Source organism: Colletotrichum abscissum, assembly GCF_030869225.1.
Source record: "Colletotrichum abscissum strain IMI 504890 chromosome Unknown Scaffold_63.1, whole genome shotgun sequence".
NCBI lineage: Eukaryota > Fungi > Ascomycota > Sordariomycetes > Glomerellales > Glomerellaceae > Colletotrichum > Colletotrichum abscissum.
Window position 1 is genome coordinate 44713 of NW_026850507.1, and position 17806 is coordinate 62518.

Sequence of the window (17806 nt, forward strand, 5' to 3'; positions counted from 1 at the left end):
CCGCACTCTGGCCCCAGTTTACCGTACGGATACAGTAAACGTGTGAATATTTCCTCAAGAAGAAGAAGAAGAAGCTATGTTACTTTGTGTACATGTGTCCGCGGGAGGAGCGGCGGTTGCAGTCGGTATGGGCTAAGCCTTGTGTGCATGCGTCAGTGTGGGGATGCCCATCCATCACACACTTGACATCACCCCCGAGTTAGTTGTTCGGTCTTGACAACATCTAGTGCACCGTCTTCAACGTGGCACTCCCAGGCGCATTGACAGCCTTGCATGTGCTGGCTGAGAATAGAACCAGTGAAACGGCGTCTTTGGGATGTGCGACCGGCGACGGAATGGGACGAAAGGTTCACGGACGTTGGAGAGGGAGGGGACGATGGGGACCAGAAGGAAAGGTGGTGGGTTGGGGGCTCAAAGGCAACAGAAAGAATAGACGCGAATCGCCAAGACTTTGGGTAAGAGGTCGTGTGTCTGGTAGAAAGCTTTTCATGAATCCCCTCACTCGGTGAAAACACCATGGTTGAACGAGCCAAGGCCTGTTGTCGTCAGTTGACACTCTCATCCCTTTTCGCCAAGGCCTGGCTCAGCCTAATGAGTACATGTAGCATCTAAGCCTCAATCTTGCGTCGCCGGATCGCCGGCCTCTTCCAAGGTTCCATTCCCTTTCCCGCGCCCACAAGTTGCAACATTTAGAGTTATCAGGTCCTTCAGGCTTCAGGAAACGCCGTAAAAAGTCTCAAGCCGGCGGAGGCCAGCCAAGGTGGACAAGAATGAGATGGAGAAAGTGACAGGGAAACATCGGGCTACGGCAGGGTCTTGGCAGATACTCTGGTGCGTGCTGTGCCTCCCGTGGAATCCGTGGGTATTGGGTGACCGGGGGAGAAAAGCCACGACCGCGCCGCGGTCCATCTCCTTCAGATGAAGACAACCCCCGACCAGTCGCCGGCCGTATAGACCAGTCGGCGATTGGCTTGGCGAGGGTCGCCGACCAATTGTTATGGAGTCCGAAAACGAGGCTGCTCCACGCCTTTAACTGGGATCATGTCTCGTACGTCGTCGGGGAAAGACTTCTACTATCCCCTCAACCCCATCATGAGGTGTATCGATCTGATTATTCCAGTTAGTGGGCCTGATGCGATCTCACTCTAGGCCTAACTCTGACTAGCAAACCATACTGACTTTCTGGTAATGAGGTCCCTGAACCGATGCCGCAAGCTGCAACACCTGTCAATCTACGGATACTCGGCGCTAATGGCACAAGCCTCTTTAACGTAATCTAACTAGACTCTATGCGAATCCTTACAGAGGACTCATAGCTGATGGAAAAATGGGATTTCGTAAAGAACACATGCCTACTCCGTACTCCGTAACGTAACGTGGGACTATGTCTTCCGGGCGACATAGAATGCCCGGTGCTTACATTACTCATATTATGAAACCCGGTGGTGGACTAGTCACGAAACCCGTCGCTGGCGACATAATGAGGCCGATAGCACAGCTCCCCTCGTTTTCTCTTCTCGTTCTCGTTTCAGGGTTCGTATATCGTATTCTGCGTATGAGGTACGGTTCGAGGCGAAGCAGAGATAGCTTCGTTTTGCCGTCAGCTTCAAGATTCGTAGATGCAGCGATAGGAGAAGCGAAAGCTGACTAGCATGGAGTTTGATATATCCAAGATGGCGGGTTTGGTGCTTAAAGACGTGCACATCTCGTCTAGAAATAGGGAACATGAAGAAGAAACAATGCCATCAATTATAACAAGTCTTAGCCTACTTCAACCGTCGAAGACTTCATTAATCTTCGCCTCTGGTATTTTTCAAAACCTTCACCTTCAGGTTGAAAGATCTCGCCCCGCACAGATCACAAGATGGCCAACGACTACTACAAGTACGACCCTTCGCTTCCTGCGGCAATCATCTTCACAGTCTGCTTCGGTCTGTCTGCAATTGGCCATGCCTTTCAGATCGTGAAGACGCGAACATGGTACTTCATCCCATTCTTCATCGGTTGTCTTGGTAAGAATTTGAAGTGCGCCCCTGCTTTTCTGGCATCACTAATACGTCTTAATTTGCAGTTGAGATCATCGGTTATGCTGCACGCGCGATCAATGCTACCGAGACCCCTAATTGGTCAAGAGGTCCATACATCATCCAAGCTCTACTGTTGCTTCTTGGACCTCCTTTCTATGCAGCATCAATCTACATGATCTTCGGACGATTGATTACACTGCTTGATGCCGAGAAACACTCGCTCATTCGAGTCAAGTGGATTACCAAGCTGTTTCTCCTTGGTGACATCATATCGATTGCCGCTCAAGCTATTGGTGAGAGATGAAGACTGCCTTGATGTATGAAACCTTAACGGCTAACGATTTCTCTGAGGTGGCGGCTCTCTTGCGGGTGCTGATACGAAGGCGCAGAGAGATCGCGGGCAGATGATCATCATCATCGGCTTGGCCATTCAGATTGCCTTTTTCGGGGTTTTCATGATTGTGACCGTCTTGTTCCATTATCGTATCAAGCGTGTACCCACCTCGAGGAGCTTATCGGTCTCAACCCCTTGGCCAAAGCTACTGATGGTTCTCTATGGAACAAGCTTGCTCATCATGGTCCGATCCCTCTTCCGAGTTATTGAGTATGTCATGGGAGAAGATGGGGAACTTCAGTCGAAGGAGGTGTACCTTTACATCTTTGATGCCCTAATGATGCTGATTGTGTCGGGGGTTTTCAACTGGTTCCACCCTTCCCGGATTATCAACAAGTCACATGGCGAGATCGTTCCCAACTCGGACTCCGAGAATCAGCTCGGGAACTATTCTATGGATTACCGAGGGGGCGTGCGCAACGACAATGTTTCTCATACAACCGAGACAAGCCACTACTTGCGCAAGTAAGGCTTCTTCCAATCATCAGACGCAATAGACCTCCACTTCTGCGAGCTGATGAGATTCATCAGATTGGCTTCACGAGAAATGTGACGGGATTAATGGTGGATGGCAACACCCTCTCGGTCATCATGGGTTGGGGGAGTTTCATACCTAGACAGAGCTGAGATTTCTTGGAAAGGGAGCTGCTTGGTTTCATTTTGTTTCCGCATTGTTGAGGTCGTTCTGGTCACGTCACCTTTCGATTGATATACATAGAGATTGCATGTTAACTAGAGTATGTATTGAAGAAGTATTTGCATTTACCTTGCTAATCCAACACCCGACTTATTTCATAGTGTAATTGTAAGGTGATGTGACAAGAAACCCCCGATCTACCCAAATCCTAGCAAGCCGTCTTACTCCACCTGTTTCTTGGGGATTATCAACATGGGATGACGATCTGGACCGCTTCGGGCCAGTGCCGGTGGCAGCTGTTCGACATGGAATAGTGAACTTTGCTCTCTCGGAGCACTATGAAAAAGAGCTCGATTATCCCCGACTTGGCATGTCAGCTCCCAATAGTTGTTTGGAGACAATGGACGTCGGACTACATACTGGGCCCTCATATTGTGTGACTTGGCATGCCAAGTATGCTCAAAGCTGCGAAAGACCCTGAGTGTTGCGGTTGTTGCTTCACCTGGATCGACAGTTGATCACTCTGCGTCAGGAAGCTTCCCGCGTGCTTATTGCTACTGGGATCATAGCTCCTCACAGCTTGGCCAACAGCTTGGTTCTGAGGAAGCTGAAGTTATGGTTGAGGAAGCTGCTCGCGATCTGCCGAATTACTAGCCCAATAGATGCATCTCACCTCCTTTGACATGCCGTGAGTCTCAGGGATGAACCTATCACGGAAGTAGACTCTTACATCTCTCGCTATGCTACAAAGCTGCCAATGAAACGTTAGACATAATAGCTCGCTCGCCATGTTCTTCCTCGTGAAACTGCCAGTTCAGCATCGCTTGTTTATTAATAGCAGTAAGTACTGTGAGGGCATTCGGAACGGGCCGTTAAGCTTTCGAAGGTGAAACAGCCAACGGGGTGGACCCTAGAATGACGTTGCATGCCTGAAAGGCCAAGCCACCGAATAACCTAATCCCTTTGCTGGCCTCACACCAAGACAAGGTGACTAATGCTGCCCGAGACCTTGAGAATGAAGACGAACCATGCTGGTGGGATGAGGCTACTATGTATGTAGGGCACTAAGGTAGAGATGCATTCGGGCCTCGATAAGACACCGCCCGGACGTGACTTCCGCTCCGTCGGAACCGATTGCAACGGAACTCCAACTTTACTATGTGCTCTCTATGTACCCACCCTTCATCGGCACATCTGAGCCGGGATAATGGCACACGGAACGTGGCGCAGGACTGACAGCTCTGACCAAGGGCCCCTTGGATTCCGCCTTGAAGAGCACTCGAAAAGTCGCCGCCCCCAAATTTGCCAAGACTTGCCATCTATCTAATTTTACACCAAAATGTTTGATTTCCCCGCAGCTGAGCGAGTAAGATTAAAACCAGGCTCGCCTCTTCATCACATGAAGCCAACCGCCGCCGATTGTCACATCACGATGTCTTGGCATTTTTGATGCTTCTTGGCCCTCGCGCCGATTTCCCGATCAACTGACTGCGAAAGGCAAAGAGGCGCTTGGCTTGGCGCTCGCCACGTCGTTAGATTTTGCCTTTCCATGGGCTCAATCAAAGCTACAATCGCGGCTATTATCAGTCTTTCTAGGCGCTGTTTCGATTATCGTAGAAAGTTGCTGCCAAGACCATTTTGACTTGGCCACGCCAGGCCTTCAATCACAACTCACAACCTGACAATTGACTTGGACTATTGAAGTCAGCGCGTGTAGATCAGCAACGTATATGTCATGAGATTTCTTGGCGACAAGATGAGATGTGCTAGTCAAGGCAGATTTTCAACTGAGGCAGACTACACTACGAGCCTGCTGCCTCGGCGCCGCGTGTGCAACATCTTCAGGCGGTCACCAACATGTGAGAGCCTCATGTGAGAACGTCGGGCTAGGGCAAAAGACATCGAGATCATCCGAGGTCGACGAACCCGATGTGTGATCTGCCACGTTGCGATCGGAACCCGCCTCTGAGTACTCCTTAGCATGTTGGCTTGTTTTACTGCGAGGCTGATAACACTTGAGTCTACTGTCTATTATTTATTGTCGATAGAGAGGCCAGCTTCTTGGAAGAGCTATTAGCCAATCCCTAGCGTTCACCCAACACATCGAGGCGCGGATGTAAGCATTGTGAAAGAGATACTGAATTTACGGTCGTCTAACAGGCTAATAACGCCTTCCTAGGACGTTGTTGACAACTCCTGCTATCATGGAACAAGCACCATGCCGTCGATGACTGAATTGATAAGACACCAAGCAGTATCTTAAGTTATTATTTAATTTCACAATCCTGGTGCTTACGTGCAGCACAATGCCTAGGTACTAACCTGAGAACAGAGGAACAAGTGACAGTGGAAAGAGTTGGCAATTGCAAGTTAATGATGAGATCATGAGCACTCCTGAAGGCGAGGGGTATGTAGTATCTATAGCGCAGATAGAGTCAACGGGTGTTGAGAAAGTCAATGGTGTCCAGCTTCACCCTTACCGGCAATAACCTTACTGCTAGCTTGCGCATGATCCTGATACAATCTGAGTATCTCTCTACAAGACTTACATGATCTTCGCATCTGAAGCTTTCGTATTCAAGCGAAAGGTCTTATGGAGTCGTCTGGCGCGATCAGGATGTCTCCATGTCTATACAAGACTAGAAGTTACATGTACCTAGAGTGATTTCTGGAACCTGGATCAGTCAAGCAGATTTGTTGATTACCATATCATTACTAGTTCCTCAAAGGCTATCATGATCTTCAATGAGCCATTTAAGGTATGGTCAGGAGTTAGGATCACGGTATTACTGTCAGTAAGTATATGATCATTACTCTACGCGCTATTAGTGCCTGATCGAGTCCATACTCTAGACCGACCTGCGGATCATTGGTCCAATTAGTCTAAAGTCTTAGTAAGGCTTCCCGAGAATTACATCCAGGACGAGTCAAGAAAAGCACTATCTGAGACTCACCATCTCCAGTGTCACATGGACAGTCTTGAGAGCAATTTAACACGATTTCCTTAGGCAGAATTAGCCGTACGCATGGTAAACACCGATTCGCGACAAGAGTAACCGTTTTCGTCAGATTTATGCTTCTCGTTTTCGTTCTCGTGGTCCGCCATACTTGCGATCGTGCGCTCTTTCAACCACTTAAAGCACGAGGCAGGCCTCGGTCTTTTGTTGATCCATTATCTAGGTACCAAGGATACTAAAGACAGGACCTCCGTGCGTTCCGTTGCAAAATGCCGATCAAATGACTCTCGCGTCAGATGTGGTACAAATTTTGACTTCAACGGACTCTTGCCGACCAGGCTTCCCGAGCTAGCGAAGCACTTACAACAATAACTAGCTAGAGCACAGATTACTCACACCAAGCCGAAGAACGATCAGGAATACCATGGAATGAGCTCAAATTTCTAAAATGTAGCAGGACACTAATGGTTTCTGGTGTCGCTCAGTCTCAGTTCCGGACCCATCGGCGAGTCTAAAAATCGGACCTTAACACGATCAGCATGCGCGTCCATCTGCGAAATACCATCCGCAGCTCTTAGCCTCTCCCGAGATTCCGCATCGAGTCCATGGGCTAGCCCTGCCAGTGAACTTCCTCTCCAGGCAGGCAGTCCCAGCCGTCTTGTTTCGATAATGGAGAACAGGCAGAACAAACAACCGGCCAGTAATGCTGCCATTGGAAGAGACAGAAACCCCCAACGTACGCGGATATGAACCACCCATTGCAGCGTCTTGCCCTCCAAGGGCTCCTCTTCCAGAGAGAGATCACGTATGTACTTTGTCAAACCAGCTGCGGCTGCCTCAAACATTGCCGTGAAATTTTGGGATGCCCCTAAGCTTGTGATTACGTTAGGCTGTTGTTGTAGAACCTGAGGTGATCGACGTAGCGGCGGGTATACGAGCTGCTTCTTGCTCAGAGGGCTAGGCCGACGGGCGAATTGATTCGCGAATGCTCCAGTGATGCTTCCAGCCGCATTTTGTGAGATATTGAATCGCAAGCTGTTTTCTGTGTTTAGACCGGTGGCGGCACGATACTCTTCCGGCGAAATCAACAGTTGGAGGTCGGTTCGGTTGAAGTCTGACTTGTCGTAGTTCAAAGTGTAATTCGTGTACTCGTTGTATGCCTTCGAGAGCTCAGATTCACGAGGATTCAAGGAGAGAAAGGAATCAAGGTTCCTGTTCACATAGGAACCCAAAATATTCTCCTCTAGAGCACCTTGCTTGATCGTGGTTTGGTACACATTGGCACAGAAGTACAGAGCGCATTCATGTGCTACGATGGTCGCGTCGTCCCATGCCTGCTTGCTTTCCCTGAAGTCGCTGCTGGACTTCATCATTGCAAAGGATATTATGAGGGACTTCATGTCGCGGAAGCTGATTGTTTCTGTTGGCTGGGTTGTTGCTTTTGCTGTCAATTCTGTGTTTATAATCGTCTCATTGTCTTCCCTCAAGGCCGCTACGGCCGCTCCATCAATGTTTGATATGTTCATACCGAGCGCCGGGATCTCGTACTTGATGTAGCCAGCCGTCATGTTGGGTATCAGATGTATTGAACCTGACGAGATGAAGTTTACCATTGTGAGACTCTCATCTTCAGCCTTCATCAAGTTGGCTCTGCCGGTCGATTTGACAATGTTCTTTGAGATGTCGCTGCATGAGCTGCATGTTGCTAAAGATGTGTAAGGGGCCCAGGTGCAGTTGCCTGAGGGGCAAGTGAACGCCACATTCTGGCTTTCAGCGGAATTGAGACTCGAGAAACCAGCCCACATTGCGGCGAGAGCACCAAAGTCATACTGGGAAAACATTGAGATGCCAGTGATTGCTTCTCCTGGAAAGTCGGGCACCGTCAGTGCGACTGCAGCTCCTGAGATGCTGATATGAGAGCCGATGTCAAGTCTATCAGTCTTTCCGATCGTTGCCTTGGCGATAGGATCTGAAAAAGATATTTCTTCGCCCTCGAAGTCAATTATAGCCTGTAAAAATGGCTCGAAGCCCACCAAAATGACTGTCGATAATGCCCCGAGCGCAATCCAGTGTCTGAGGTGAATGATGTGTTACTGCAAGTTCTTTGAGGCTTGCCAAATAGTTAAACGGAAATGATGTCCAAACCTACCTTAGCTTCGACCACCATAGGAGCCTGACGCTTCCCCAAGGACCACGGCTAGCTTCTTCGAAACGATCGAAGACCATGATTGTATCATCTCGTTTTCTATACCAGTTCCACTTTCCTTGACTGATGCATGCGCTCACAGCGAATGCCAGTGTTGCTCTTGATGTGGCCCCAAGAATTGACACCACGGTATTGAAGGAAAAGCGAAACGACCAAGATGCCAGGGGTTTGTCGTTATAGAGAGGGAGGAGGATGGCAATAGCGACGAGGGCCGAAATGCTGAGTGAGACTGCGAGAACCTCAAGTATCCAGTGATACTGACTTGTAGGCAAAATAGTAGTCGCCTTTCTCAAAAGATTTCGGCTAGATGTTTGGCTCGCATGCTCCATCATCATATTTTCGTCGGGATCTGTGGACGACGTCGACTTTAGATGTAGGAGCGGCTTTCTCTTGATGCGAGGCGGGTTTCGCGAGCCGTAAAGCCCATCAGTCGCCTCGTCGCTGATGAATAGCTGCTCCATAGGGGCGTGATATCCTGTAGACGCATCATCTTGATCCAACTCTAACGAGCCTATCTGTTGGACTGGTAAAGGTCGGTGATATGTAGACATCGTGTAATCGTGCAAGCACCAAATATTCCCCCCCATACAATGGCACAGAGACAATTAAGCTTACAGAGAATGGGAGTTGTAGCTAAATAATAATAGTCAGAGAATGGTGGGAGATCTGCATGTCTAAAATTAAAACCTAGTTTAAGCCTAGGTACCTCTCAGCCACGATGCACGAGTGGCATGCAAGTGCTGTGCGCTGTGACGTTTCCTAACAAAGATACACCATTTGTGTGGTTCAATTTAGACAGCGACCACTAGAAAAACCAAGGCCGCCCCCAGAGACATAGGTTGTACTCCGCAGTCTCACAAGCAGAGAAGACGTAAGAGGCACTGGCTCGCTAGCGTGAGATCGACAGTCCTGCAGGCTGTAGCTGAATTGACTGGCCATCTTGCCCCTGAAGCTCATGTTCCTCAGACATGTCTCTCAGCGCAAAGGGTTGTGGTGGCACTTGGGAAACATGCTGCCTAAATACAATCAGCATCCCACTGTGACCGAATCTGACGGCGGCCAATAAAGCGGATGTCTGCAGACAGGGGTCATCGGGGAATGGATGGCAGCGTGGCATCGTAAGCGCTAATGATATGCAGCTAGATTATGGGTTTACGAATTTACTTTTCCGCTCCCTATTGTCACTTGACTCCATTTGGTGCTCGCTCCTTAAATTGGTGGACGGCTATCCTCCTCACGTCCGAGGCCAATCGTACAAGTCTTTCTTTGTTTGTATCAATAGTTGCAGGGACAACAATGACGGCCACGACAGAGAAGACCACGGTGGTCGTCCTCGCGACAACCGAGAAGAATGCCGCCGACGATGAAGTCAGTCAGATATGGCTCGAAGTACAGAACAGAGTCATCCGTATGGCTGGAGGAGACCCATCGAAGATCGACAAACAACTTGATATTGATGGAGTTATGCGATTTCTGGAAGAGACTCAAGCAGCGGATCAGAAAGCAGCCGACAAACACGGCACTGTCAAGAAAGCGTTCAACAGAACTTTGAATTGCATTTCCAAAGTTGGAGGTATCATTGCTGATGGCGCTTCGTATGTAAGATTCTCTATTGGTATTCTGACTGAGATGATTCGTGCTAATCGGCGTGTTTCTTGTTTAGGCCTTCGCCCCGGCAAACACTTGTTTCAACGCTCTCACGTTTGTGATTGGGGCATGGCAGTCATACTCGGCGGTGTTCGAGAGTCTCGCGGAACTGCTTGAGAAATGTGCCCAATTTCTTGAGCGTCTACCATACTATGGTGGTATGGATGCGTCTCTGAGAAAGGTGGCTTGCTGTCAACTCAAACTTTTCATCGACGTCTGCGATCGCACTCTTCAGCTCAAGCCGAAAAGACGCAAGATCGAGATGTTTTTTCGCCAACTTTTCCTGGACGACGACTTCATCAAGGACCTCCTCGGTCAGATGGAGAACCTGACCGCCAGAGAGCATAGGCTCGTTTCTGCCCAGTCACTCAAGGCTGGCCAAGACGCTGCCAAAGCTTCCAAAGAGAGTGTCGTCAAACTTGACACTCTCATTGAGAGCAATGTGGCGCAGAAGCAAGACAAGTTGGATCAGCACTTCAAAAGCAAGGTCCAAGAAGTTTTCTTCGGCAAGAACGCAAAAGACTTCGACACATGGGATGCCGCGTTACGCAAGAATAAGAGCTTGCTTCTCAATGGCACCGGTGAATGGTTGGACGATGATACCCTATTCACCTCGTGGATGACTGGCAGTAACGAAGCAAGTCCGATCCTTGGGATCGAGGGTGGGGAAGGTTCTGGAAAGACACTCCTGGCAACTCATATCATCAGTCGACTACAGAAACACAGACTATCGAACAGTGCGAAGGCCAGGTCGGCGATTGCGTACTACTTTCTCGAGGAAGATTCAAAGGACAACTCCAAGGCCACATTCAAGAAGAAGCATGTCGCCGAAGTGGTGTCGAAAGGTGTCTTGTGGCAGTTGGCTCAGATGGAGCTTCCGTACCTCAAGTCCATTGCTGGACTCTGTGACAAGGTGAACACCGAAGATCCATCGGATATCTGGAATACACTATTGCTGGAGAACGAAGACCGCCCAGGCATCGAGAGCACGTTCTTCATCGTCATAGACGGACTGGGCGACAATATCAATGGGCTCGCTGGTCTTTTACAGAGAATTTCGGCAGACGCATCTCGTCTACGCACGCGTGTAATCATTACGGGCAACCAACATAGCTTCGACGTGCTTGAGGAAGCGGGTGACATGAGAGTCACCAGAATGAAACTCGGTTTCCGGAACTCCATTGACATTGAGCTATACATCATAGCCAGGATGGACGCAATGGAAACTTTGAATGACGCCAGTCGAGCTGGCGTTGCCGAGACTAGAACGATGATTCTATCAAGGCTCACATTTGCGACCTCCGGCGACTACTATATTACGAACTCTGCACTAAGCACCATTGAGGGTGTTGACTCCTTGTCCGAGATTGAACAATGCCTGAACGAAGTTGGCAGCGCCAGACCCAAGCAGATTCTTGCTGACATCAAAAAGCTCAACATGACGCTCAAATCGGCCGAGATTGATGAAGTCAATGAAATCATCGTATGGGTGAAATGGGCAAGGAGATGGATGTCTCCTCTACAGCTGGAAGCTGCCATACGTTTGAACACAAATTTGGAGGCATCCGGTCAGGTCTCACTTCGATCTTTGGAGTCTAAGATCCGGGAAAAGTATTCTCTGTTGTTCAAGATTGAAGATAACCGGGACATCTCTTTCAGTGCGGAAGAGATAGGGGATATTATACCTGTGAAAAGGTATCAGTCAAGTGGCACAGACTACGGCAGCGAAGAGCAGATTTCGGCGGCGGAGATCAAAATCGTCAAACATTACCTATCAACGGTCTGCCCGTCAGATGTCTACGACAAATTTGGGTTCGAAGAGTTCTTTGCTCAAAAATTAGAACGCAAGACCAAGTACATCTGCCAGGACCCCGATAATGCTCATCTCATTCTCGCGATGAGGTGCCTGCACGGCATATTGGATGGGCAGACTAACATGACACCTGGGGCAGTCAAGTTCCGGACCTACGCAACAGATTGGCTGTTCGATCACTTGGAAGAGACTGACCTCTCCCGAGCTGACCGCAATCTCAAAGCGGAAGCCGGAGAACTTTTGGCCCGCCTGTTCACGGAGGAATCTGCCATCAAAACTCTCCTTGCAAGAGACTATGGCCCTGATAGGGATGCGTTGTGCGTAATAAGCGATGTCTTAATGCCTGGGAACTGGAGAACTTGGGTTTTCTCAAATAGGGGCGCATATCTCATGAGCAAGTGGTCCGACGACTCAATGGTTATGTCGAAGCTTCGCGACCGAGAGGATGCACCAAGCACGCTGGGCAATTTCAATGGCATTGGTGGGACGAGCTGGTACGAAGCGGCAGCAAGAGTGATTGTTAAGGAGTTGCTCGAGGTAACTCATTATCAAAACACCATGGCGGATGCGTTCAGTCTGCTTTTTGGGCTCGTTAAACGGGTAAGAACTCGCAACCTTATGAGGGATCTCGAGCCAGAAGTCATCAGGAAAGAAGAAGGCTAACGTTCGCAGTTGGAGCAACGCGAAAAGGACCCTATGGCTGCCACACAGTCCGGAATTGACGACGACGAAATCTTCCGACCTACTATGACCGAATTTGACACGGTAGAGACATGGGCGAAGGAAGAACTTGGCATTGAAGAGAATGATGCACACTGGGAGGCGCAAATGGCGAGGTTACTATACTACATCGAGATGCCGAAATATGAGTGCGAGAAGAGAGCCCGGAGAGCGGTCAAACTTAATCCTGATGATTGGTTCGCTGCTTACAACCTGACCCGCTCATTCGACGAGGATCGTGACGCCGAGGCGATCTCGGTTCTCGAAAGCATCGTTGAGAAAGTTTCGAATCGTCCTCCCGGCACACTCAACCAGTACGATCGGGAGTCATTTGCGGGTGTACTAGAAACCTTGGGCGATCGTTATTGGAACATGCCCGACAATTCCGGTACGGAAAAGGCATTTCATAGTTACCTGCAGGCCTTGGACCAAACCCAAGACCCTGCAGCCGGGAGCTACCGCCAATTCATCGCGAACAAGCTTGGGCAACGCAGGGAATGGAAACTCATTATCGAGTTCTGCGAGAAGCTCCATTCATTCACATTTGGTGGCATGAATCTGGCCAGCAAAATCCTTGGCGACGGAACCGCGTACAACACTGGGGAGTTCTGGTACGCGATGTGGAACGCTTGCTATCGTACCGAGCGCTGGGATTTGCTCGCGGAGATGTGGAGAGGCACCAACAAAAAGTCCAGTGACCAAGAAAGAGACCCGTACTGGAATAACTACACAAATATGTGGTACGCTATCGGTTTGTTCCGTCGGCCTGGTCACGAGGACGAAGGTGTGATGATGTTGGAGGGTATCTTCAAGGAGAACTGTGTCATTGAGCGAGTACCAGTACCGTTCATGCAATTCGATGTCGCTTCTACTCTTCTAGTCGCCTACAACAACAAAGCTTTCGCTGAAAATACCTCCGCCGATACAAGAAAAATCTACGCCAATAAGACAGAGGGTTTGCTCAAAGGCTTAGATGAAGGTTTTCCAATGCCTGATCTCTGCCTACTCCAGCTAGCCCGATTCTTTCACCTATACGGGAAGCAAGACCGCGCCAGAGACCTTGTTGCCAATTTCACGGCTCAAAGACTCGAGATGCTCTCCGACGAAGATGTCAGCAATGACTACGATTCGTTCCGCGATCTGGCTCTCTTGTTCATCGCGTTCATCGATGAAGCTCACATAATCGCATGCTGGGAGATGATGGCTGTGTCAAGATTTGCTGAACAAGCAGAGTATGAACGCAAGATGGAGGAATGGCGCAAGCAAGAGGAGCGACAGATCCGTCTAGAGGATGCAGCCGCTGCAAAGAGAAAAGCCATCGAACTGCCGACGACCGATCAGATGACTGAGTGTCCGAAGAAAGAGAGCCCAAAGGACAGCACAGAAGAGACGGCAGTGGAAGGAGAAGAGAAAGAGCCCGGAGAAGCGACAACAAAGGAGCTGTCAGAGGAAATGGACGAGGCCGAAATCAAGCCCTGGCTCGAAATGCCGGAGATGCTCGATAATTCGATCTTCATCTGCTCTGAGCAATGTGGGTTCAAGACCAATATCCCCACTGGGATTTGGCTCTGTACAACTTGTATCGTTGGCCCTAGCCTCTGCAATTCATGCTACGCAGATATTGAGACCAATGGAGTCAGGGACATAACATGCGGGAAGGATCACAAGTTTTTCCAACTGCCTCCGTCCAGTAGAGACTCGATCGAAGAGATTCCGGTTGGTTATATCAGAGTTGGCGGCGAGCTTGTCGCCCTTGAGGCGTGGAAAGCAACAGTGCATGCCAAATACGGACCGAATGTAGAGAAGATAGCCGTGGCGGACGAGAGATATGATGAGCAGAAGGAAGAGGAATAGAATAGCAGAGCGAGAAGGAGGAGAGAGTATAGGATGGGTAGGAGGAAGAGTGGGACAAATATTGCGAGGAAGAAGGGGGGTATCGTTTCGTAGTGCTCAATATCACGCTGCGCGTTACTTTACAGTTGTTGAGTTTAGTCTCGTTACACATTACACTAATTCTGGTATCTACGCTATCAAATTTGAACATGATTCTTCCTCTAGCAAACGCCAGTGGGGATAGTGAAGCCATCGCGACGGGCAGAAGAGCTGTAGACAGCATCGGAGCCCAGACCACGCTTGGCGAAGGCGGTCCAGAGCTCGCACAAGTTGGATCCGCCAGTGAGAGCCTTGTCGGCGTCGAGGATGGCATCACGAGCTTGGATGAAGTTGGGAGAGCAGGGTTGCCTGGTCTTGTTAGTCTATTGACCGGAACGAGTGGCAGTAATGGGGATACATACAGAGCCATACCGTCGAGGACAAGCTTCAGGGTCAAGTACTTGCCATCGGTGGGGACACCGTTGGCGTCGAACTCGGGCTTGGGGCCGTCGTTCTTGCCGTGCTTGTCGATGAGGTTCCAGAGGACCTCGTACAAAGTGGTGGCCCAGGTCTCACCGATGCGGTGGACGCTGGTGAGGCCGTTGATGGTGGAGTAGGTGTTGGGGGTGGTAGTCATGGAGGTAGAGTAGAGAACGGTGCGGATACCGGCAGGGTTGTTATAGACCCAGGCGCCCATGGCGTAGTCGGTAGCACGGGTGTCGGTGGGCTTAAGACGGATGGCCGTGGCGAAGAAGTCACCCCAGCCCTCACCCATACCACCGGACTCGACGGCGTTCAGGCAGTTGGAGTTAGCGGGACCACCGGTCAAGCGGGTGGACAGACCGTGGGTGTATTCGTGGATGACGACGCCGGCCTCGAAGCTGCAGTCGCGGCGGGGAGTCGACTGGGTCCAGAGGTACATGCGCATGCGGCCGTTGGTGCCATCGGGAGGAGTAAGGAAATTGGCATTGTTGGTTCCGGAACCATCCTGGGCGAAGAGGACGACAAAATCGTTGCCGGCACCGCCCTTGCCCTGGTTGTTGATCTGGAAGTTACCAGCAGCCTCGGTGAAGCCGAGCGTGTACAGCAGGTCGTGGTAGTGGTTGGCGGTGTAGTAGAGCTGGGTGATGGAGGCATCGATGTAGGCGGATGGGGTGGTCAAGCTGGTGGAGTACTCGTAGTCGAAGTTGTACGAGGTGCTGGTTGGGCGGTAGTTGGTAAGGTAAGCAGTGCCACCGCTGGGGTTGGACTGAGCAATGCCGTTGTTGCCACGGGTGGTGGTGTAGTTGGCAGAGCCGTCGCTGTGCCAGGTCAACGGCGAGGCAGAGAGATCCCAGGGGTCGGTGACTAGAACGCGGTCGCCCTCGGTGGGATCGTTGACACCCCACGGGTAGACGCGGTAGTTGGCAAGATCGGAGACGTAGTCGACAACACCCTGAACCTTGGAGCCGGTGGCGGCATCGACATAGGTCAACAGCCAGTTCTCAGAGATGTCGGTCTCGACACGCCAGGACAGGGAGAGAGTCCCATCGGCCTGGATGAAGTAGACAAGCTTAGCCTCGGGGTCGGAAACAGCACCAGAGGTTCCCTTGATGGCATAAACCTCCGTGCCCTCCTTAGCCTCAGCGGTAGCAGAAGTAGCCTCAACGGGGAGCTGGAGAACATCCTTGGCACCGTTGAGAGCGGCAACGGGGTCTTTGAAGTCACGCTTCGTCAGGGGGCTGGCCTCGGGGAGGTCACCCTTGAAGAAGTTGTTGCCGTAAGAGAAGACCTTTCCATCCTTGCCAATCTAGATAGAACATGTCAGTCGAGTGATACCTACACCAAAGCAAAGGAAGTGTGTCTTACGTTGACGTTGAAGTCGGCGTTGTCAATATCAAGACCATGAACAGTCTGCTTGAAGTTGACGTGGCCAATGCCGTTGGTTCCAACATAGTTGTCACCAACAACACGGAACTCAGCGTTGGGAGCAAGCTTCTTGACGAGCTCGGTGGCGGTGTCGACGTAGTTGGCACGCTTCAGGAGCGCAATGGGCGGGGTTGCCTCCGTCTGGGTAGCGTTGGTGTAAGAGCCAAGCTGGGGAAGACGGAAGGCCTCGATATCGACGCCGCGGCGGCCGATGTTGTGGCTGGTGGCCGGGTGGGCAAAGACCTGCGAGGTCGGGCCCAGAAGGCCGATGAGGGCCAAGCTCTTCATGGAGCGATACATGGCGGGAAGGATGAGAGAGGTGCGGGAGAGGAGGGAACGAGGGGCTGGGGACTTGAGAGTGCCTAACGAGCTCCTTTCAAAACATCGAAAATCGAGGGAATCATGATTGATTTAAGTATCTCATGATCTTTGAGGCTCTGAGGGAGCTACCGTTGAACTTGAAGGGGTCGGCCTTCGTGTATCCCCTCGTGCCCCTCAACGCAGCCAAGGAGCTTCCTCTTCGGAGTTGCATGTTACCGAGTGCCCTGCTGCAGAGGCTGAGTTGCAATCAAGCAGTAAGACCAGGCAGGATACGATATGGGGCCTCATGATCGCTAGCTCTTGGTCAAAAGGACCACTCCACGAGACAATTGGGGCTCTATCCGGGAGGTTGTTGGCGATACGGGGTCCACGATACATGGCGAGCGCGACTCGATATGCTTGCGTGATCCGCCAGTGGTCCGGGGGCCGCATCTCCAATACCAAAGCTCGCGTTTATCGGATCTCTTCGTGAGAGAAGAGGGAAGGTCGTTTTCTTGTCATCCTTGATACTAGGCAGCGGGAGGGTTACATTAATGCTTCGTTTGCGCCGTTGGCGTCTTGGCGACGGCTTAGCTTGCAGTTGTTTCTTGGCGATATGGGGGATTCGGCACTGAGCAGCAGGTGTTCGGGTTGAATTTCTCCATGCTCTCTGCGAACCCAGAGCGCCACCGTTCTAGAAATGTGCAACGGCGTAGACAAGACCGAACTTCAAGGGTCCAAGGATATTGGATGAACTATTCATCATTGGCAGGTGGTTAGTAAGCTTCTCCTCCAACGTACAATCAATGCGGCTCAGAGATGGACGTCAAACTAACTAAAAGATAGAAACGAAAGCTTAAGCATAAACCGACTCGTGGTCATGCACAGCGTTGCACCGCGGGGGGGCCTCTCTCATCGCGTGCCTCTCACAAGCGCGGTGAGCGCAAAGGGCTCTATCACGTAACAAATAAACTCTGCAAATCATGTCGGAGAAAGGCCCCGCAGAGCCCGCAACGGGATCGATACCTTAAACTGCAGTTCAATCTGCGCCGCTAGCAGATATTCTCCAGGAAACTAACCATGGTCCTTTTGTCTGGTCGAGTCAGACTCAATGCCGCTCTTTTTCAGGAACCGCCGTTGATGCAACGCTTAGCTTAGGTAGGTGAGATTGGGAATGGATTAAGAACGAGTGGCTTGCGATTTTCCCCCGACTCTCCGAGTGCCTTGCTATGACCAAAATAACTAACGCTTGCTGTACTCTCAGTGAGTGGGGGATGAGGGGAAACATGATCCCGGGCCTGTCAGCAATCGAACAATTATGTTGT

The 17806-nt window shown here is 50.7% G+C and overlaps 4 protein-coding genes across 4 annotated transcripts; 2 read left to right on the forward strand and 2 right to left on the reverse strand.

Moving 5' to 3' along the window:
* Positions 1–1864: 1864 nt before the first annotated feature.
* On the forward strand, positions 1865–2890 carry CABS01_15170 (uncharacterized protein; the record flags this gene model as incomplete). Its single annotated transcript, XM_060548506.1, has 3 exons — positions 1865–2012; positions 2072–2320; positions 2379–2890. The coding sequence occupies 3 exons, from the start codon at positions 1865–1867 to the stop codon at positions 2888–2890; spliced, it is 909 nt and encodes a 302-aa protein (XP_060392050.1).
* Positions 2891–6476: 3586 nt separating this feature from the next.
* CABS01_15171 (uncharacterized protein) lies at positions 6477–8772 on the reverse strand (the record flags this gene model as incomplete). Its single annotated transcript, XM_060548507.1, has 2 exons — positions 6477–8088; positions 8165–8772. The coding sequence occupies 2 exons, from the start codon at positions 8770–8772 to the stop codon at positions 6477–6479; spliced, it is 2220 nt and encodes a 739-aa protein (XP_060392051.1).
* A 745-nt stretch (positions 8773–9517) lies between these two features.
* On the forward strand, positions 9518–14255 carry CABS01_15172 (uncharacterized protein; the record flags this gene model as incomplete). The annotated part of the gene is made up of 3 exons (XM_060548508.1): positions 9518–9820; positions 9885–12281; positions 12354–14255. 3 exons carry the CDS (start codon positions 9518–9520, stop codon positions 14253–14255), a joined length of 4602 nt encoding a protein of 1533 aa, XP_060392052.1.
* A 200-nt stretch (positions 14256–14455) lies between these two features.
* CABS01_15173 (fungalysin metallopeptidase) lies at positions 14456–16481 on the reverse strand (the record flags this gene model as incomplete). The annotated part of the gene is made up of 3 exons (XM_060548509.1): positions 14456–14642; positions 14696–16062; positions 16122–16481. The coding sequence occupies 3 exons, from the start codon at positions 16479–16481 to the stop codon at positions 14456–14458; spliced, it is 1914 nt and encodes a 637-aa protein (XP_060392053.1).
* Positions 16482–17806: the final 1325 nt, after the last annotated feature.